A 22,248-nucleotide genomic window follows, 5' to 3' on the forward strand; every position below is an offset into this window, starting at 1 on the left:
TTCCTTTCTACCACCTCCACCCACGAGGGGCAGGCCCCAGGTAACAGTGGAGATCCACAACTCCACGCAGAACAACCTTGTGACGGCTGCACCTCATGGAGGCAGTGACGGCCGAGTGATGCCACAACTAAGTCAGATGTAGGTGTCTCTGGCCCGTGGTCACCATTACTCCTTCCTGTGTGTCACACTCCCTCAGCCCGAGTGCACCCATCTGCTGGGCCCTACCTTGTTTGCTGCCGAGTGCAAGGGAGAGAGCACAGGACCGGGAGGGGCGGTTGGCAGGGAAGCCGCCAGCCCCCCTGCCTTACCTGATCTCTGTATGGTCCCCATCTCTGGGGGAGCATTAAGGAGAGGTAGACTCCCAACTTCTTCCTCCCTACTCTACCCTCTCTGCAGAGGCTCCTTTCTGCAGATGAACAACCGAACACCAAGCTCGGGGCGGGCCAGTCTGCCTCTCCTTCCACGCTTGCCAAGTTTGTGCTTCCACACACATTCTCCTTTCCCCTGCCAATGGCTCTCTGCTCTACTTGCCAAGTCCTTTCCCCGCTTTGTTTTTGATTTCTGAGGCAAGATCTTACTCTATAGTCCAAGGTGACCTCAAAGTTACCAGGCTAGCTTTGAATTCTAGATCTTCCTGACTGAACAGGAGTTTGGGACTTATGGGCATGCGCCACACTAGCTGCCTGCCCTATGTGCCTCTCACTGCAGATCTGGGGGCCACTGTAACTGGACTCCCTTGCAGCAAAATCTCCTGCACTCTCTCCACTCTTGCAGCCAAGCTCCTCAAAAGAAGCTTCTCCATTCGCTACAAACCTCCCCTCCTTCCCTCTGCCTCCGGCTATCCTGTACTCTGACCCTCCTGCCAACCTTCCTCTCTCCTGCTCCTGGAACCCAGGGCTCACTAGTGGAGTGGATGCAGGCATGGCCCGTCCTCTTTTGCCCTCCTGACTTCCGCCTTGTCCTCTACACCCACTCCCAGTCTCTGGCATATGCCTCTGGACTTCATCTCCTCTTTAAGATCCCCAATACCTAGGACCTAGCATGCAAAAACTCCCACTGTGTTCTGGTCTCTAGAACCCTCCTGCTGCTTGAAGCTGACACCAGGCACCTCTCCCTCTGGTCCAATGATGGCCCACATCCAACCCATGGATCCAGGCTGCCCCTCACAGGCAGAACTTCCCCAGACCCTCCCTTTGTCTATCTCCACCCCTGCCTGCTTCGAACAGTACTGGGGTCATGGTGAGGCAGGGCAGCACTCTGGCTTCTTGCTTCCAGTAACCTTAGGTAATCTCTAGATGAGGGAAAACACATGACTCTGCTTCCCACCCACATGCAGCCTTTCCCACAGCCTCCTCTCTCTGCCCTTTCACCTGGCTCACTGGCCCCCAGATACCAGAAAACAGCTTTTTTTCAAAGTTGGAGAGAGAGCTCCCCCCCACCTTTGGTGCCAGATAGTAGAGGGGCTCTCTCAGAATGAATGCCTGAAAATCTCTAAGTGTCTTTCAAAAGGCTGAGTGGATCTGAAAGAGCCGGGAGCCACAAGGACGGACAAATGTGGCCCAGGGCAGAGCTGAGGAATATGACGCTCACCACACTGTCTGAGGAAGACAGTCAGACGGTACACAGGCTGGACAGCTCACTCTCAGGAACAAAAGAAGTGGCAGGCATGGTGACACACAGCTGCACTCCCAGGATCTAAGAGGCTTGGGCAGGAGGAGCATGAATTTGGAGCTAGCCTGAGCTGCACAGTGACACACTGTCTCTTGCCATGGTGCTGGAGGGGGAGTGGGGCAGAGGCCACTGCCTTCCTAGTCCTAGCCAGGTACCTACCTCTTCAGACCCAATAAGAACAGGGGGAGGCCACCAGGACTGCAATGCTGTCCTGTCAGGCCAGCAGCACAGCCCCCTGGGAATTGCTGCTGAGCCATAGAGAAGGGGCCTGGGCTAGAAACCACCCCCAACCCCAGAGTCCTTACTCCCCACTGGAGCCCTTACACATCCCTGGAAGAGACCCAGGTTAGAAACCTTGTCACTTTCACTCCCTCCCACACTCATCCCTAGGTCTTCCCTATAGTGGACCACCATTCCCATGGTGAGAGAAAGAACAGGCCCCACAGAATGCTCTCCCAAGTAGAGACCACGCTCATGTGTAGCCAGTGGGGCTGGAGACTCAGGGCCCTGCCATTAGATCTCTAGCTGGTTTATCCAAGGCTACTTAAAAAAAAAAAAAAAATCTAGCTGGAGTAGTGATCCACCCTCTAATCCCATCTTTCCAGAGTCTGGGGCAGGAAAATGGAATTTGAGGGCAGCCTGAGCTACCTGGATAAAAATACTTTGTTTTGAAAAACAAATAGACAAAACCAGACAAACAAAAGAAGAACTGAGGCAAATTATCCTTGAAAGGCAGAACTGAGAGGTCTGGTTGGTCCCTTCCAACTTAATGTAAATTTAAGCCTATATCTGCATATCTGTCGATTTTCCTAGGTGCCAGGGAGAGAGGTGCCTGTCCTACCTGGTTGGTTAATTCCAAAACACAAGCCCAGATACTGCAGACAGCACTCAGTCTGTCCGGCAGGTTGCATGGCTTCTCTCTAGGTGATGAGGTCATTTCTACTATGTCTAAGCAAGGAAAGGGAGTTCTTTATCCTCTATAGGTCACTGAACCCGAGGAAAGAATTCTTGAGATGGCTACTGAAAATATATAATCCACCCACCAGTTTGGTATCACCACAGGAGGTCAAAGCCACCTCCTATGGCACAGGGCTCAAGCTAGAACCACAGGAGCCCCTTCTGAAGCCGGGGCAGGCAGTCAGCAGCTCTAGTTCTCAGACGGGAAAGAGGTACCGGTGACCCGGTGACGTGTCGCGCTTGGCCTTGGGGTAATCATTATACCCAGGGGGCAGCTCCAACAGACAGGCAGGAGCAAACCAGGCCGACACATATACCCAGAACCTGAGCACTCAGGAGGTGGAGGCAGGAGGATCGTGAGTTTAAAGCCAGCCTGAGCAAAAACTCAATGGCTGGGCATGAAGCAGAGTAGCTGCGCACACACATCCATGTGCCCCTTCCCCTTAGAGAGGCAGAGATGAGGATCACAGGCCTCACCCTGGAACCAGAAACTAGAGTCTCTTCCATAGGACTGAAATGCCAAAACCTATATTGGGCAGAGATTTATTTGTGCAATCTTTTTTTTTCCCCCTTAAATATTCACAGGTCACAAAACTGCCTCTAGGTATTAAACCCAGGATTAAGACATCAATTAACTGAGGTCTGAATGCAGCACTGATTAAAATAGTAGCAGAACAAGATGAAGTATTTCCCAGATCAGTCTCTAAGCATCAAGGTGCCAGTGTGCTGAATAAAACCCATTTAAAGGGCCAGGAACTCCACCTCTCCCAAAGCTCTCCCAGAGCACAGGCAACAGCTCTGTGGGAACCAGGTGGGTAGGAACTCAATACCAAAGGACTCCCTAGGCCCTGCCCCCAACACCCCCTCCACACTGGAGACTGAGTGTAAGAAGAAAATCACACAGTAACTGGAGGGACAAGGAAGGGGCTGGGTAGAGTTACATACCCTTCAGAGGCTCTACCAGAAAGTCCTATAAATAAACCAGAACCAAGCTCAGCGCCTAAAGGGGTTGTGGGGACAGGCAGGGTAGTCTGGACTGAAGAACTACACTCTATACCCAAAACAGGGCCCAAGTGTGCATGCCACAGTGCAGACAGAACAGGTACTCAGGGTTTTGCTACAAAGTACAGACTCCTCACTTGGGCATCTCTGCAAACTTGGAGTAGGAGGAAGCTTGGCGTATCAGCTCCTGTGCTGGGTCAGTCTCCTATTCAAGGCCACACACCATTAATGGCTGCAGGAATGTTTGTCTAAAATCTGATTGTTTCGAATGAAACTTGACCTATTTCATTCACTCCTCAAGGCTGAAAGCACAAGGAGTAACTGATATTTAAATTCTAGGGAGCAGGAGGCTTGAGGTTTCCAGTGTGGGCTATATACAGTGACACTCAGTCTCAAAAACAAAACTAAAGATTAACTAAGGTAAGGTACTGTGAGCTTTACAACATCCTATTCTGACCCCCTGTGCTGGCTGGTTTTTGTCAACTTGACACAAGCTGGAGTTATCACAGAGAAAGGAGCCTCAGTTGAGGAAATGCCTCCATGAGTTCCAGCTGTAAGGCATTTTCTCAACTAGTGATCAAGGGGGGAGGGCCCAGCCCATTGTGGGTGGAGCCATCCCTGGCCCAGCCCATTGTGGGTGGAGCCATCCCTGGGCTGGTAGACCTGGGTTCTATAAGAAAGCAGGCTGAGCAAGCCAGGGGAAGCAAGTCAGTAAGTAATTAAGTAACATCCCTCCATGGCTTCTGCTTCAGCTCCTGCTTCCTGACCTGATTGAGTTCCAGTCCTGACTTCCTTTGGTGATGAACAGCAATGTGGAAGTGTGAACTGAATAAACCCTTTCCTCTCCAGCTTGCTTCTTGGTCCTGATGTTTTGTGCAGGAATAGAAACCCCTGACTAAGACACGTAGGAAAATGAAATTTTTATTGAGAAACTGTCTCCATAAGACTGGTTTGTAAACAAGTCTTGGAGTATTGTTTTCATTGATGACTGATGTGGAAGGGCCCAGCCCACTGTGGGTGATACAGTCCCTAAGCAGATGGTCCTAGGGTAGATACATAAGAAAGCAAACTGAGCAAACCATGGGAGCAGCATTCTTCCATGGCCTCTGCTTCAGTTCCTGCCCTGGCTTCCTTCAGAGAGGAACCATGATATAGAAGTGTAGCCAAGTAAACCCTTTCCTCCCCAAGTTACTTTTGGTCATGGGTTTTATCGCAGCAGAAGAAACCTAACCAAGACACCCTCCAAAGACACTTTAGTGTCTCTGATCCCTGTTCTGAACCTGTGGTCACTTTGTATTCCAGAAACAGCAGAGTCTCTCGGACGGATTACCTGTAAATGGGGGAAGTGCCCAAAGACTGACAAAACTTCGAAAAGAAACGTCTCCTCCCAAAACAGGAATAGACATAAGAAGCAGACAATAAGACTTCTCTGGAGTCACCTGCCAGAACCAAGGCTGAGACAGGGCCAGCCACACAAGCTGACTATTTAACTGTACAGATTTCTCCATCCTGCCCTTCCCTCCCTAAAACTCGTGCCAACGTCCACCAATGGCTGAGTCTCTTGTTCTCCATCTTTCCAATACAGCCACAGTGACTATACCCCTTTCCACTTGGTTTCTGAGGTCAGTGACCAGACATAATTTGTTGGGTCGGATGACTGGCACAGGATTTTGGGAACAGTGACACTCCCCCATCCCTTCTGCTGTGGCGTGAAACTCTCTCTCTGCCTTGGGAATCTCCAGTCGTCATGTGAAGCGTGCCAGGACTACTCAGCGCACACAGGCGGCAGTCCTCCTGCCGTAGTTCCCGTATGCCAAGAATCTAGGTCATCGTGTTTCTTAATTCTGGACACATTTTTAAATTTGGGACTTGTTATCCAAAATGTCGGGTCGGGTGCACCTCTGTCCTGAAGCCCTCCCCGGCTTACCTCCTGGGCAGGCTGTAGGCAGGGGAGCAGAAGTAGCTACGTTACCCACAGCCTGCGTTTTAATGTATGCAGGCCACTCTGTGAAATTACCAGTTCTATAACTGGCCTATGACTCAGATGAACGCCGTCTCACTTAAAACCCAGGGTGGGGGTGGGGAGCACAGCAGCCTTGGGTACGCTCACTCTTCCGTGATGCTGTGCCCCGGCACGGAGCTATGAGGCGGGGTGAAGGCATCTTCTTTTATTTCCTACCCTACCTCCCGATCAATTTCATCCTCTACAAAACAGCAGAGCAGGGGCCCAGGCTGAATTATGGCGGTGACAAGACTGCTCTTAGTAAGTTTCAACTTCCGACCTGTACGCCCCGGCCGCAATCCTGAAGTACAAGCGCAGAATGCGCAGTTATGATCTTGTGTTTGTGGGAAAGTACAAATGATGGAGGAATCTGCAGGAAATCAAAGAAGGCGCTGCCTCAGAGGACGCAAAACCATAAAACAGTCACACAAAGACAAATGGGTGCTACCCAGAACCAGACCCCGAGAAAGAACGTCCGAGAACACCCGCCGGCCCCCCATGCCGGGAGAGGCTGCTCTCCAGCTCCCAATCGGACCGGTCCTGGAAATGCTCCACATGCCCCGAATGCTCATCTGGACCTGGGGTGTTATATAGATGCTGGGGACACTTTCTTGCACAGCCCCTGCTCTTAGCCCTGTGGTACTTGACCTGAGACCCAATCCAAGGACTGCATCAGCTGGCCTTGCAGTGGGGCTAGGAGTGAGCTAGGAGTGGCACTGGGGCAGGCCCAGGACTCCACAGAGCTCTGCTGAGCTACAAGAGGCTGTGTAAGACTGTGGAGCCAACAGCTTGGACTGCCAGCTTTTCCTTGGGTGAGTTACTAACTCTCTGAGCCTCAGTTTCCTTATCTGTAGTATGGGAACAATGAGAGAGAATGCCTCATACACAACAACCTCTTTAACTAGAGTGGCATGCGAGTGTTTATTAGGACAGGCCTTACATGGAGAGTCTTGGTAGAGGCCAGTGTTATTAAGACATGCCAGCAATGTCTCCTGTCAAGTCCGTCACTGTACCAGCCACCTGCTTTGCAGATGAAGAAACAGGGGCTGGCAGACCCTTCTGCTCTCACCGTATGTTGGGTCTGACCACAGCTGTCTCACGGTTAAAGTTCAGAGGTCTTGAAAGAGACAGAGACCGGGGCTAGTCTATGCCTGAGGGACAGTCTTCCCTGCACTGATATCTTTCAAGGGCCAAGAGGAAGAGAACAGGCAGCCAGGGCGTTCAAGGCCTGGGGGAGTTGAGAATGTTGAGATGTACCTACAGTCCAGCTCAAGTTTGAGGCCAACTACCACCGCACCACCGTACCACATCACACCACCACACCACACCACCACCACCACACCACACCACATCACCACTACCACACCACCACACCACACCACCACCACCACACCACATCACACCACCACACCACATCACACCACCACACCACACCACCACCACACCACATCACATCACATCACACCACCACACCACATCACATCACCACACCACACCACATCACACCACCACACCACACCACCACACCACATCACACCACCACACCACACCACCACCACACCACATCACATCACACCACCCCACCCCACCCCACCCCACACCACATCACCACACCACATCACATCATACCACAGCACACACCACCCCACACCACACCACCACACCACATCACCACACCACATCACCACCACCACACCACACCATACCACACCACACTACCACACCACACCATCACCACACCACCACACCACCACCACACCACATCACCACCACACCATACCACCACCACACCACCACACCACACCACCACAACACATCACCACACCACACCATACCACACCACCACACCACATCACCACCACCACACCACACCACACCACACCACCACCAAACAAGCAAAACCAAGGAACTCTCAAAAATGTAACACCGAATGGTAATCTAATGTCACAGAAAGTCCACCTGCTTTGGGAGATGAAGGACCTGCCGCAGTCGTACCCAGAGCCCCTCCTTGGGTTCCGGCAAGGAGGGCAATAATTGTGATTATGATGGGTCTGCCAAGATCAACTGTATCACTGCAGAGACTGGGCCTGTGCTAGTAAAACACACCCCTGAGGCAGCAAGGACAATGTGACATTTCTGAAATTGTTCTACTACCGTCAAATGCCAAATAAGTCCTTTTTGCTGCTCGCTTTAATAAAGCTGAGAGGTATTCTTATAAACGCAGACTCCACCTTGGAGCCTTGCAAATGTCACTGGCACTGAAGTGAGCTTGCTGGAAAGTGACGAACTAATGGCTCATCCCTCAGGGAGATGCTGGAGCTCACAAGCCAGCGGTGGTCTCCAACACACTCCCCACTGTAACCACCCCAGGGGAAAGTCCCAGTGCAGGGGACGGTGGACACAGGCCAATTCCCGGTCCTCTGCACTTGTCCTGCTGCGTGAGCTACAGAGACAGACTGATTTCTTGACACAAACAAGAGGAGGTGCTGTGAGCCCCAAGGACACAGTCTCAATCCCCAGAGTGTGTGGCTGTAACTGGCACTGGGCCACGGTCACTACCGACACCTGTCAGCAGCCTGTGGATTTCTACCTGTCTGCCATGGGCACTTGCCTCTGACTCAACACATGGATACATCTCAGCTCTGCCAGTCTCCATGGCCCCTGGCTGTCACCCTGCTGTCTCCATGGTCACCAGGATCTTGGAGCGGCACTGGTTCCCACTCCTGCCTCTAGCCGAGTCTTCAGTTAGAGGTTAAAATGGCTTCCGGAAATACAAACATGATCTTCACTCTCCTAAGTCCTTCAAAGGTTTCCTGGGCCTTCTTTTTCTCTCAGGAGGAAGCTGAAAAACCTGACAAGCACCAATGTCCATCAGGACATTCAGGGTCCACTTCCCCGGCTTCCAAGAGCCACCTAAGGCCACTACCTTTTCCCCTGATGTCCTTGAACAGGAGTTCCGAAGCCCTTGATCCCTGAGCCCACCTCACCATACAGCACCCTCATCTCCGTTGTGTTCAGGACACAGTGGACTCATGGGAAAGTGTCAGCACACAGGCTCAGAAGTGAGCTGTCTTCTGCCAGCCTTCCCACGGAGTGCACAGCTGGCACGGGCTCTCTCCTACCTTCACAGTAGCTGCAGCCACTCAAAGAAAAACTGTTCTGCCACCATCAAAGAGCGGCCCCAAGGCATGGGAAGAAAAGCGACGGCACACAGAAGCCACCCCAATGCTGCCTGACAAACCAGCTATGCTGCACTGGGGAGCTGCCTGGGGAAGAATCGCAGGCGCTCAGAGCATGGACTGGGGAAGGAGCTGTCTCCATTCTCCAGAGCTGAGCACAATTAGCCGAGGTGGTCACAAGTCAAGCACACTCACCATTCCACGATCTCTGGGTGAAGAATTGTGTTGTTGACAGTGAACCTGTAGAGAGAAGGCACAGCGATGGCATTAGCTATATGGCCTGTCACATCCCAGCTAGAGGTATCTCGTTCAACGGGAACACGCCGTGACCAAGAAAGTCGCCCCACTGAGAAATTCCTGGCTCGCTGGCCCAGAGAAAGCTGCTGCTTTCAGGCTCGTTCAGGCCTTGAGGCCTGGGCTGCGGCCTCTAAGCCTGGTCAGTTGGAGGGCAAGCACTGACTGTAAAACACTCCTTCTTCTCCATGAGGCAGTCTTTCTCAAGTTCATTAACACACACACACACACACACACACACACACACACACACACACACACAATGGAAGAACCAGAAATGGGGGAGGAAGAAAAATATTTGGAGGACGAAAGTGAATTTTTCACTAATTATTGTAAATCGGTGACATCGAAAACGACCCAGATCGCCAGTTCATGCTGCTTGTGCTACCCAAAGGATGCCACTGACAATGTGTCGGTGGTCATTCCGTCGCTGACAGGAAGATCTCCTAGCCAGGTTGGACTCAGCTTGCTGGGTTTCCACAGCTTTGGAGAGGGCTCTGGCTCCACATCGTTGTTGATGGGGCAGCTCTCTGTTGACTGTGGCAAGAGGTCGGATCTGGAGTTCTCGACCTATGCAGTGCCCCACGTGTTCACAGCTGTGGATCACCCACACCACCCTGGGGCACTCAGACCGTGCCTTCATGGAGGACAACGAGGTCACAGGTGACCTCAAACACCCAAACTAAACCAGTCTCCGCCGCCTATCCCTCAAACTGCCTCCTCTAGCACAGCTATCCTGTTCTTCCAAAGGGCCTCAAGCATGAATCTGACAGAGTTCTAGACCAACTTTTGGGCCTACCCTTGTGTCTCCTTCCCCTTGGCCACCTATGCTGCAGTCATCTCTGCAGAGAAGGCCTGCCACACGGTAGGGATTAACCAGAGCGGCTTTGAGCTTCTCAATCAGACAGTAAAGTATCCCCACATAGCTAAGTGTATGTCCTGCTGCCCCCTGTACCATGGAAATGTGCTGTACAGGGGTGTGAATGTTTCCATCACTTCCATCGAGACCAAGAACGGCCAGTTAGTGGACTGGTGTTGATCCCACAGGCCTCAAGGTTGTTTGTCAACTGCTTGCCTCCCAGGGTGGTACCTAGGAGTCTGGTTACATGCCACAAGTATTCTAAAGATTTTTATTTATTTATTATCTATAAGAACACTATAGCTGTCTTCAGACACACCAGAAGAGGGCATCAGATCTCATTACAGATGGTTGGGAGCCATCATGTGGTTGCTGGGATTTGAACTCAGGACCTCTGGAAGAACAGTCAGTGCTCTTAACCACTGAGCCATCTCTCCAGCCCCGTGCCACAAGTATCCTGAGCAACATGGCTGCTGTTGTTGAGGCTTGGGCCTGCATGGATCACAAATTTGACTTGATGTACCCTAAGGAGACTTTTGTACACTGGTATCATGGTAAGGACACAGAAGAGGTAAGCCCTCTGAAGCCAGAAGGATACGGTTGTCCTAGAGAAAAATCACAAGGAAGTGGGCATCAGCTCCTACAAAGATGGGGATGCAGAAAAGGAACAGACAGCTGCTTGGAGTGTGTTCACTATGGTTGTGGCAAAATCCTTCTAAAACAGTCTCCTCGCATTGCCAAGAACATGAAGGAGAACTAAGACACTACAGACAAACAAAATATGAGGGAACCATCACTAGCAAACGTACCCTACAGGCTTCCTTCAGACTGAGCGGGCACTACAGTGATGCGAGCCTACATGAAGAGACAGGCACTGATGGGCCAGGGAGGTGGCTCATGGGCAAAAGCACTTCTGTAAGAGTGATTACTTGATGCCCAGTGAGCTTGATTCCTGGGACCCACATGGTGGAAGAGAACCAACTCTAACAAGTTGCTCTCAGACCTCAACATGTGTGCCATGAATGAGACATGTGTGCACACACATACACACAGAAATGATTAAATGCAAAAAAGTGAGGAGACTTGTTTTTCTTTTAAAGGCAGTGCTCGGGGCTGGAGACATGACTAGGGTTAAGAGCGTGTATAGAGCTTCCAAGGAAAGGTGTTTAATCCCAGCACCCGTTTCGGCGTGGCTCACAACTTCCTATGATTCCAGTTCCATGGGATCTAATGCCCTCTTCCGACCTCTGCAGGCACTGAACACATGTGCATACACTCACACAGACATACGCATCAATATGAATGAAAATAAAACTTGAGAGGGGGCACTGGTAAGGATGACCATATAGGCAAATATAAAGTGGAAATGTAGTTTTTGCTTATTACTCCTTAAAAATTACCAACAGACACATGCACACATAAGCATGTGAATGTGCATGCATACACACGTGTAAATATGCATGCATACACACATGTGCCCATACACATGCAAACACACACACATAAATATATAAGCATTACCTCCACTCCCATATAACACACACACATACATACATACATACATACATACATACATGTATGTATATATATGTATGTGTGTGTGTGTATATATATATAGAGAGAGGGGGGGATGATTACATCTGACATCAAGCACCAGGTAAACAGAGAGAGGCAGTTAGGAACTGTGTAAGGGGAGGGGCCTAGAGAAATGACACTGCCTTCTTTTGGGTGATGAAAATGTTCCCAAACTGATGGGTGGTTATACAATTCGGCGAGCATACCAACAACCCTGTTCATGAGAAACAGCAGAAGCCTTGGATAAGCCCTTGGCCTTCTGGATTCCATGATCTCATGGAGGCTCAGGCAGAGCTATGATCTCCTGACTACACAACTCAGGCTCTCCAGGGAGTCGGAACTGACCTAATGCCATGGTTGTAAGGTCACTTACTTTAATCAAGGAACAGGGTGGTCAGGAAGAGGTATAGAGGAATTTTAATTCAGAAGATGGCTGCTCTGGCGAGAGATCACATCCAAAGACCTTCTAGGCTGGAATACAGACATGCCTTTAATCCCAGGAGACACTGGCAAGCAGATCTTTGAGTTCAAAGCCAGCCTGGTACAGAGCAAGTCTCAGGTAAAAAGAAGCTTAGGTCTAGGTGGGGGCAGAAGCACCTTTAATCCCGCACTCTGGAGAGGGGCATGCAGATCTGTGACTGCTGGTCAGTTCTATTTGGTCAGTTTTACTGGGAGAGTTTTACAGACAGGTTGAAGAGAGAACAAGCTAGACACAGGTGAAGACAGACTGAGCCAGAGAATGAGAAGGAGCCAGAAGCTTAGAACAGATCGCTAGGGTTAGTATGAGGCCAAGCAGAGCAATTCAGTCAGAGAGAAGCCAAAGTTCAGAAAGAGCTAGAAAAGGTGAGCTTATTCAGCAGTGAGTGTCAGAGGCTGAAAACATGCTAGGCCTAGATAAGATTGTACAGAGTCTAGAAGCTTCCAGGACTAGGCCTAGCTTAGCATATGGAGGCTGTAAGCCTTGCAGAAGAAAATTAAATCAGGCAAAAAAAAAGTTATTTTTACCAAAAGGTACCAGCTTTCTTAGAGGATTCATCTCTGAAGCTTTGGAGATTCTGAAATACAAAAACAAAGCTTCTTGGTTCTAAATCAACTTAAATACTTTAGAGTCAAAATCGGGCTGGAGCAATGGCTCAGTGGTTAAGTCATTTGCTGCTCTTGCTTGGGATCCGTGGCTCTCTTCCGGCCTCTGAGGGCACTGCTTGCACGTGGTACACAGACATCCATGCAAATAAAGCAAACAAATCTAAGAACAAAAGAATCAAAGTCCTACCTGTGGCGTGTCAAAGAGATTACAGACACCCGATGTGGCTCAGAACAAAGACCAGAGCAGCAGTTCACATCAAGCAAGACTCTCCCATCTTGCCAAGTGTCACTATGACCTTGGAGAAAGCACTGGACTAGCTACTCAACAGCTGGCTGCATGTCATTTCACACAATACATATCACACACACGTACACGCAGAAACAGCAAGGTGAAAGTGGGTTAACATGATGGCATGTAGACACAGCTGCAGAGACACACACATACAAAGACAGCAGACTAGAGAGAGGACATACAGACGTGCACATGAGAGACACCAGAGACACACACAAATGGACAGAGATGCCACCTATGTCCTAGGAAGGACACATTCCTAGATCCCCAGTGGGTGTCTGAGAACACAGTACTGAACATTGGGCATGCCATGGTTCTCTCCCCTTCCCCACGCATGAATAGCTATGGTAAAATTTAATTTATAAATTAGCACAGTAGGAAGCTCATAATAAGTAATAATAAAATAGAGCAGTTGCAGCACGCTATAATAAAATTGCATCACTAGACTTGTGCTTTGAAAAAAAATGTAATTATTAAGAAAAAGAAAGGTTATCTAAACACAAGTGCTGGGGTACCACGTGGCTGATTTGATAAGGGAGACAGCTACGAGAAACTAAAAGGTGAGTGTCATACGTGCCATGGATAATTCGTGACTCGAGTAAATGACACAAGATGGGATCATGCTTTGAACTCATGAACTGGACAAGCATGGACAAGCCTCAGCCATGCAGGGGGCTGGGGTAAGAGGGAAAGCCTGGACTACAATGTGAGACCCCATCTCAAAAGTGCAGGATGAGAGTGAGGGCCGGGAACAGAGTTCAGTGAGATGCGTGCTTTGGAGTCCTGGCCGGTGTCTGACATTCCCATCCCCTCCCCATGTCTGTCCCCTTGAGCCTCCTTTGCCTGGCCTCCCTCGCTGTAAAGTTTTCAGGGGCTCCTCTGCTGGGACTGGAGCCTTCAAAGGGTGTTCTACCTTGAATGCTATAAGTCCCAACTTGGGTTCTTTATGAATTACTTATTTCTAGAATTTTCCATGTAATGCTTTCAGATTGTGGTTGACTGTGAGTGAGATGGTAAAATATCAAAACTACAAAGGAGGGATTATGCTACTTGCCTAGACATTGAAAGACACTCATGCACACGTGCTTACGATACCGGGTCATCCAGATATGTGTACAGATCCAGACAGCCAGAACACACACATACAGGAAGACCCACAACCACATAACTATGGACACAGACACAAATGACACATACAGTCCAAGACATATACACAGAGACACACAGAATTCCAGACAGAGAAACACACTCAGACATGCAGAAGAGTCCGAAAGACTGTGTGGATGGGTTTAACATTCAGCTATTCCACACTGAGGTCTAGGTACTGTAACACTATGACTGACAAGAATACATTCATTATGCAAAAGCAACAAAACCCTATCATGTCTGTGAGAGTGAGGAAATGCCCTAGGAGTGAAAGGGGGAGAATGGAAGGATGAACAGGGCTGGCCTAGGCTCTGAGCCAGCCTCTGACCCTTCATCCCAGACCTGGAGTTTCTAATCTACTAAAGGAAGGAAGCACCCACCCGCATTGAACATACACACACACACACACAAACACACGCACACACATTTCCTAACAGGGTGTTGGGAAAGGTTCTCCCTTCATGGAGATTTCCATGGGCCATAATTTGAAACTCAGGATATGTAAGTTAATCGTTACCCAAAAGCCATGGTCCCCAAACCACAAATTGGCATTTTGTTGTAAATCGTCAAGTTTTAATAATGTCCCTCTAACTTCCTAGGTTTTAAAATTCACATCGTTGAATATTAATATCCTTGCATTAGCAAGTCTCAAATTCAGCATTTCTTATTTAACTGCTTATTTAAATGGAATTAATTTGTAACCAATTGTCTTCAAGTATGCAAGGCAATTTAACTAAATGCCAAACGCTAAGAAATATGCTTGTTCTCAATAGCCAGCTGATGTGCAGTGAGGACCATATTTCTCTCTCGGATGACGGTGTGAAATGGGGAACTCTGTAATTGGCTGTCTCCACCCAGAATTCGTGCACATAGGTTCTGCCTGTCTGGAAGGGCGATGGCCTGGTACCAGGGCATCATCCACACTACCTATCTCGACTCTGACGGATGGGTGGCTCCCAGCTTAGGCCACATGACCATTCTTTAGAGCCTTCATGGTCTGCCTCCTTATTTCAGGAAACTCTGCCCTAACAAAGATGCATGGCACATGGGCTGTTGGAGACAAGTTTTTGTGGGGCCCTGGGTACCAGTTTCCAGAAGACAGGTCTCAAATCCTCTTCACTGTAGGTCTGTCCTTCCTATCTCTGCCGCTCCTTGCTCCAACCTACAGAGCAGCCTTTACACCCACAGGAGAGTCTGGCAATGAGAACCTGACCCCTGCTCCCACCCACCATATGCCTACCAGAGTCTACGGAGAGGCCTGCTTCTAAATGTTCCCTGGAACTTGTGTCTGATGCCTAACATGGCACCATAGGCTGGGCCAGATCCCTCACGCAACACAAACATCACAAAGTAAATCAGAAGCCATAGCCTCTCAGAGTACAGTGGCCTGTAGCTCCAACATGATCTCTCTGACTCTGACACGTCTACCAGCTCCCTCACCTCCCCTCTCTGCTCCTCTACTGTCCCCACCACTCTCTGACCTGGTGCACACCCTGCTGTGGCTCTAGTCTGAGGCGAAGGCTCTACACATATGAGACAGTACACCAGAGAGGTAACGCTATGAAGCCACAAACAACTACCTGGCTGAACCACAGCTCAGAGTGTCTGGAATCAGGAGACTGCTGAGGCCACTGCCAGCCCCCTCTTCATGCAGGCTGAGGGGGAAAGGCAGCCTGGGAGACCCTCAGGACTGACAGAGAGGGCTAAATCTACTTGGATCAGTAGGACAGAGATCCAAGATGGAGACATCTCAGAGACGTGTTAAAGGGGTCAAAAGCAAAAATCCCAGGAATGTGGAGCTTCATGGGGCAGTGAGAGGTGACTGGGGACAGATCAGTTATACACTAGAAACTAGGACAACAGAACATTCTTCTTGCTTAGGAAAAAAAGCTATTATTATCCAGCAACCAGCTGGAGACTCTCGGCAGGCAGGTAAGTGCAGTCCTGTGTCATGGTGGCCCTTGAGGACAAGGTTTCTCCCCAGCTTGGCACCAAGTGCTGAGGTGCTTGCAGCAGAGCCCAAGAACACAGACATGGCTTTTAACTGGGAGGAACTAGGGACACTTAGGCCGATGACCCCAAGTAAATGCTCACTGAAAGTGGTGGGGTAGTACACCCGATGAAGGCTCTTGTCCTAGCATAGGAAGACGGAAAATTACACAAAAGATGACAGAGTGAGAGGTGAGGTTCAGCGATGAAGAGTCAGGGACAAACCAACCTTGGACCAGAGAGGGGAGGGAATATGGGCCCCACATATAGGTCAGACATTCCGAAGCAGAGGTCAGTAGTTTGACTCTAGCTATCACATGGTGCAGAAACAAAGCCAGCTGACACCCAGCATGGAGAGCTGGCCCCAGCCCACAGTCATCCCCTACCATATATATGCATCCCATGAGTGAGAAAAAGTGTGGAAAAGACAGTCCCTGGGTCTCAGGAACAGGGCTCTACGCTGGACATGGTGTATACCTGTAATGGGAGACTTTCGAGTTCCAGGCCTGCCTAGGCTATAGAGAGAGATCTTGTCTCAAAAACAAACCAGAAAGACAAGTCCCATGATGTGATGTCAACTGGGTGGAGAACTGCAGGGTACAAGCTCACTGGGGTCCTGAGAAGGCCTGAAAAGACTCAGGGGAGGAGCCAGGGGCAGAGGCTGGGATCTGCTCAGAGGGGAGCAAGGTTGGAGTTCACAGCCTGGAGACCTTGCAATGAGGCAGAATGAGGCCTCCACTTCCGGTTCCCAGTGACCACCGAAGGAAGGCCTTCTCAGTAAACCTTCTCAGTGTAGTAGAGATCGGCCTCACCCCAGAACCTCACCAACCTCATCAACCAGATCCCATTCTAGGAGAAACTCAGCATCCTCTGTGGCAGAGACCAGATAGATGCCGCGCCTTATAGCCATGTATGAATCTGGCCACTGTCCGTGCTGGGATCACTTGGCTACAGCACAGATGGACAGACAAGGTTCGTGGGGTAACAGATTTGAGCAGGATATGTGTCAGGCTGTTAGCTACTGTGCAAGCCCTGGCCACAGACTGTCCCAAGCAGTGCTGCGTTAGTTGGTCAGTGAGATACCCTCCGAGACACCCATGTCCACGTGGCTGAAACCCACGCAGAGGCTGCAGATGGCAGAGGTTGGGAAAGGTGAAGAGGGTGTCGGGGCACAGGCACCTGGCAGTGCTGAGGAGCTGGGAGAGGAAAACAGACTTAGCAAGTGACATTGCAGCAAGCTGGGCCAGCCACCACCAGGCTGCTTAGGGCAAAATCCCAAGAGGGTGCAGCAGTTTGTGCCATGAAAGAACTAAACTAGATATAGATACTCCTCTCCCTGCCCCACATCTCTTATCACTGGAGGAACTGGATACATATTCATGAGCTCATAATCCTTTCTAATCACCCTTCTATCTCGTGCATACACGGATTCCCTCCCTCCTGGGGCTCAGACTCATACATAATTATAAGAAGCCTCTTCCCCCGTACCACCTTGGTCTACAAAAGACAACGGAGGACAAAGCACCAGCAGAGAACCCGTGATTAGGAGGTCAGTGTGGCTCAGGTGCAGGAGCATGGTTGAGGGCTCTTTGCTGGCTCAGACCAATCTGCAATAGTCAATCACTCCAGAGCAGACCTCCCAGGACAGCCTGGTCTGGTCACAGCTTAGCAGGCAGTATTCTCTGGGGACATGGGTGACAAGGAAACAGACCTATTACCCTCCTGCCCAGAGAGGGGACAGATTTCCAGAGTAGTGACTAAGGGGCTCAACCCAGAGCCTAACCAGGTAGTGAGTTAAAGGTTAGGCTAATGGGGACACAGGGAGAACTGGGTTGGGCCAGGAATGGGGTGGGGTGGGAAAGGGGGTGTTGGGGTTAATTTAGAAAACAAAACTGGGGCTGGAGAATGGCTCAGTGGTTAAGAGCACTGACTGTTCTTCCAGAGGTCCTGAGTTCAATTCCCAGCAACTACATGGTAGCTCACAACCATCTGCAATGGGATCTGATGCTCTCTTCTGGTGTGTCTGAAGACAGATACAGCGTCTTTATAGATAATAAATGAATAAATTAAAAAAAAGAAAGAAAGAAAACTAAACTGGTCTCAGAGAAACTAGCCACCCAATGCCAAGGCCATTCCTAGGACAGCCTGGGCTAAATAGAAATTTAAAAACAAGGCTGGTTCCGTGAACCATGTAAACTTGTTCTGCCACCAATTCAGTTCAATTCCCAGAATCTACACAGTGGAGGAGAGAACAGAACCAGCCTCCAGAGGTTTTCCTTTGACCTTCACACACACCATGGCAGACACACTCACCCCGCCCCCCCACATACACACACAACCAAACAGCCAATGCAAAAACAACAACAAAAAGAAAACAACTACCCTTGCCCCAAGTGACCAGGGCTCTTCTGAGAGGGATCCCAACACAGAAGGGTGTCTTCCTTAAAGTAAAGGAGGAAGTGGTTTTTCCATTATTTCAATTATTTCACTACACAGCCCTTCAAACACTTGATCCAACTTCTCCTCAGCACATCCCACATTTCATGTCCTGTGTGGCAGGAGTGGGTGGAAGGCAGACTCACTTGCTAATGCCCTCGAAGGAGGCCTCCCTGCAGACACTGCCGCTGTCTGTGTTGACACCACGCTGTGGAGAGAAAAGGAGGTGTGAGAACAGGTGTGTCACACACAAGGGCCACAAGCATCCCCAGGGTCTGCCTAGGAGGGTCTGCCTCTTCCAGACAGACAGATAGCTCTAAGCTGGGTCCCAGAACAAAGACAGGCTTTGTTTCTTTTTCCCATAGTGCAATGTGTAAAGTGGAGAAATCCAGCTATAGTGGCACAGGCTTGTGATTCTAATACCTGGGAGACTGAGGAAGGGGAAATCACCAGTTCAAGACTAGCCTGGATGGGTCAGAGCATCCCAGGCACACAGCAAGAGATGGGTCTGCTGCAGCATCCCAGGTACACAGCAGGGGGCAGGTCTGGATGGGTTGGAGCCCACACTACTCAAACACTCAGGTCCAGGCAGGGGCTGGGCAAGAAATTCAAGAATCGAGACACCTTCCCCACCAACGCATACACAGACAGTCTCTCTTCCCACCCCGATCTGCTCTCTCCAGATTCCTTATCTTTTATCATACAGACACTGTCACTAGTGTGGGGTCCATAGGAAAGTAGCCTGCCCTCCATCTTACAGTTCTGTAAGCACAAAGTCAACGATCACAGAACAAAAATATTTGAAGAAAGAAAACCAACAACAAAATCCCAAAACCAAGAAACAATTACAGCTGCTGGGGTTTTTTCCCCCTTATCATTAGCCCCTAACAAAACAGTGTATCATTTTACACAGGGCAGTAGTATCATGTCAACTTGACATAAGTTAGAGTCATCTACAGCGTTAGTGAGGAGGGGACCATGGTTGAGAAAGTGCTCCAAGCAGACTAACCTGTAGGTAAACCTGTAGGACATTTCCTTGATTATGACTGATATAGAAATATTGTGGGTGGGGCCAGGCTGAGCAAGTCGTAAAGAGCAAGCTAGTAGGTGTTCCTTCACAGCCTCTGTATCAGCTCCAGGTCCCTGTCTGGCTTAAGTCCCTGCTCTGACTTCCCTGGATGATGGACCACAAGGTATAAGACAAAATAAACCCTTTCCCCGCCAAGTAGCTTCAGGTCATGGTGTTCATCGCAGCAACAGAAACAGCACTGTACTAAGTGTGACAGGTAACCTGCAGATGCTTTGCTGGATACGGGAGGGTGTGCATGGGTTGGTGTAATAAAAAGTACTGCTGAATCTGGAGTGTTGGGATCCCCAGGGGGCCTGGAAACCAACCCTCCATGGATACTCAGGGATCACTATAGAGTCAGCCTCCAACCATCTCCAACCATCTCCAACGGGAACTCAGTCATACACCGATTAAACAAGGGGTTCAGAAAAAAAGAGAGCCACCTCAGAGAGGGAAGACACTCTCAGCAGCCACAGCTTTCTCAAGAATCTCAGGCTGATCCCCGTCCAACTTGGATCCTAGATACAGCACACTGGGCCATCCTGTCCCTAGAGGTGCTGCAGGTGTGGCTGCTGCGTCAGTAGGCGGCAGAGAGGAGAGAGGCTGTGTCTGTGCTCAGTCCTATGAACATCTAAATGATTAATAGACTAACATTCCCTGGAAAAAGTGAGCCTGAGGTGACCACCAGTCCAGCACCATGGGGTCTGGACAGGGGCTAGCCTGAGGTGACCACCAGTCCAGCACCATGGGGTCTGGACAGGGGGCTAGCCTGAGGTGACCACCAGTCCAGTGCAGCACAGGCCCCAGATGACCCCTGCCCTGAGCTGTAATGCACCAGCCAGCATAGCACTCTTGAGATCACTCCTGAGACAGCCCTAGACACTGAGAGACCCCAGGTGCTACTAAGAGGAGCAAGGAAGTAGTGGAGAGATGGAAGAGAACAGAGGGCTGTGGGCACGATGAGGAGGCAGAACTGAAGACTCGAAGTGTACTGAGGAGCAGTCTGACCCGAGTCGCCGGTGATGCCGCCTGGGACCATGGTGGGGTCCTGGCCTGTGCTGCCACGGGGGCCACCTCTGGGTCTGTGGTCTTGCAACCAACAGGGGTCTGTTACCACCAAAGGCGGACATCTCTGGTCTGGGCTGACCCCCAAGGGTCGAGGGCAGGTATGAGGGGAGGGGAAGATGGGATTAGGGTGCGTGATGTGACATTCACAAAGAAACAATAAAAAGTTAAGAACAACACAAAACAAAAACCTGGGCCAGCTCTGACTGCATCCACTACAAAGAGAGCATGTGGGGGAAAGACTATTCCTACATAGAATCAGTGACAAAGGAGAGAAGGACCATTCTGGAAGGATGAAGGGCTCCTCGTGTGTGCATATGAGAGAGAGAGAGAGAGAGACAGACAGACAGACAGACAGACAGACAGACAGACAGACAGATAGAGAGCCCTAAGGGCAAGGCAGAAGAATGCACAACAGCCCAGTCCCTCTGCTCACCTCTTCCTCACCCCAGGCTGTGCACCCCTTAAGGTGTCAAGAGTCTGATTTCCAAATTTTATTATCACAGGGCATTCAGATGAGAATAAAGAGTGACAATCTATACCTGAAATGCCACGAGCTTAATTAAGGTGGACACAGTTCTATGTCCAAGTCTGGTTTTAAGCCCAAGGACTGCTAGTGGCACCTTACCCACTGTGGCCACAAGACCAGACACAGCACGTCCCACAGTCAGCCACTAGCACACAAAACAGGTGTCCCTGCTCACCACCAGCGACCAGTTCTCAGTTTCCCTTTTGTGTTCACTTATGTGGCTCAGGCTGGCCTCTAGCTCCCATTTTTTCTGCCTGGGCATCCCAAGCCTGCATACCTCCATGCCCAGCTTCTTTTCAGCCTCTTAATCCAGCCCCTAGTGCAGCAGGGTGCCAAGTACTGCAAGGCTCCTGAAACCAGCCACTTACCAAAGTGAGGAGGACAGAGGGGCTCCGTGAAGTCAGGACACTGGCAATCTGAAAGTCAAAAGGGAAACCCACTTTAGAGCAGAGTTACAGTTCGAGTCTGAAATGTCTCCGTCAGACTGGAGTGAGAAGTGGCCAGTCTGTGGCACTATTCTGAAGGCTGCAAATCCTTTAGGAGGTAGGGTCTATCAGCCTGGACTCTCCCTGGATCGTGGTCTGCTGTCATGGGTGCCCTTGTACTCCACCACAAGTTCCTGCCATCATGAACTGCGCCCACTGTGGACTGAAGCTTTTCCTTTCTCATGCTTCTGTCAGGTGTCAGTCACGGCATCAAGTGACAAATCCAACAGAGAAGTGGATGATACACAATCGCAACCTGATGATTACCTCGCTCAAGACAGGAGATACCACTGCCACCCTGCCCTTAAGATGAGGAAGCAGGCTCAGAGAAATGGAAGGACTCCAGGTAGCCCTACAGCTGTCAAAACGGCAGAGGGCATAATACAGGCATCACAAAGATCTAAGACCTCCAAAAAGCCAAGACCTGCCCACTCTCCCAGGCCACCGTCTGTGTGTGCCGGGTTTCCTGCTCTTCCTGAAAGGTCTGGTCCTATCACACACAAGTCCCAATAGCTGCCCATCCTCAGAGCAGATGCCTCCCTCCCTGCCCGACACTGATCTCCCTGGTTAAACTGGAGGATTTAGCTTTCCTCAAACTTGACTCACTGGCTG

The 22,248-nt window shown here is 50.2% G+C and overlaps 1 protein-coding gene across 1 annotated transcript in view; it reads right to left on the reverse strand.

The window, feature by feature from the left end:
- PEPD (peptidase D) overlaps window positions 1-22,248 on the reverse strand; it is a 131,059-nt gene that overhangs the window by 82,876 nt on the left and 25,935 nt on the right. Inside the window, exons 5-7 of the mRNA XM_080909157.1 lie at window positions 21,520-21,567; window positions 18,635-18,696; window positions 9,007-9,051 (exon numbers count right to left, since the gene is read on the reverse strand). Of these exons, the coding sequence (XP_080765283.1) occupies window positions 9,007-9,051; window positions 18,635-18,696; window positions 21,520-21,567 (155 nt within the window). The remainder of the gene's footprint in view (window positions 1-9,006; window positions 9,052-18,634; window positions 18,697-21,519; window positions 21,568-22,248) is intronic.

The sequence above is a fragment of the Micromys minutus genome (assembly GCF_963924665.1).
Source record: "Micromys minutus genome assembly, chromosome: 32".
Lineage (NCBI taxonomy): Eukaryota > Metazoa > Chordata > Mammalia > Rodentia > Muridae > Micromys > Micromys minutus.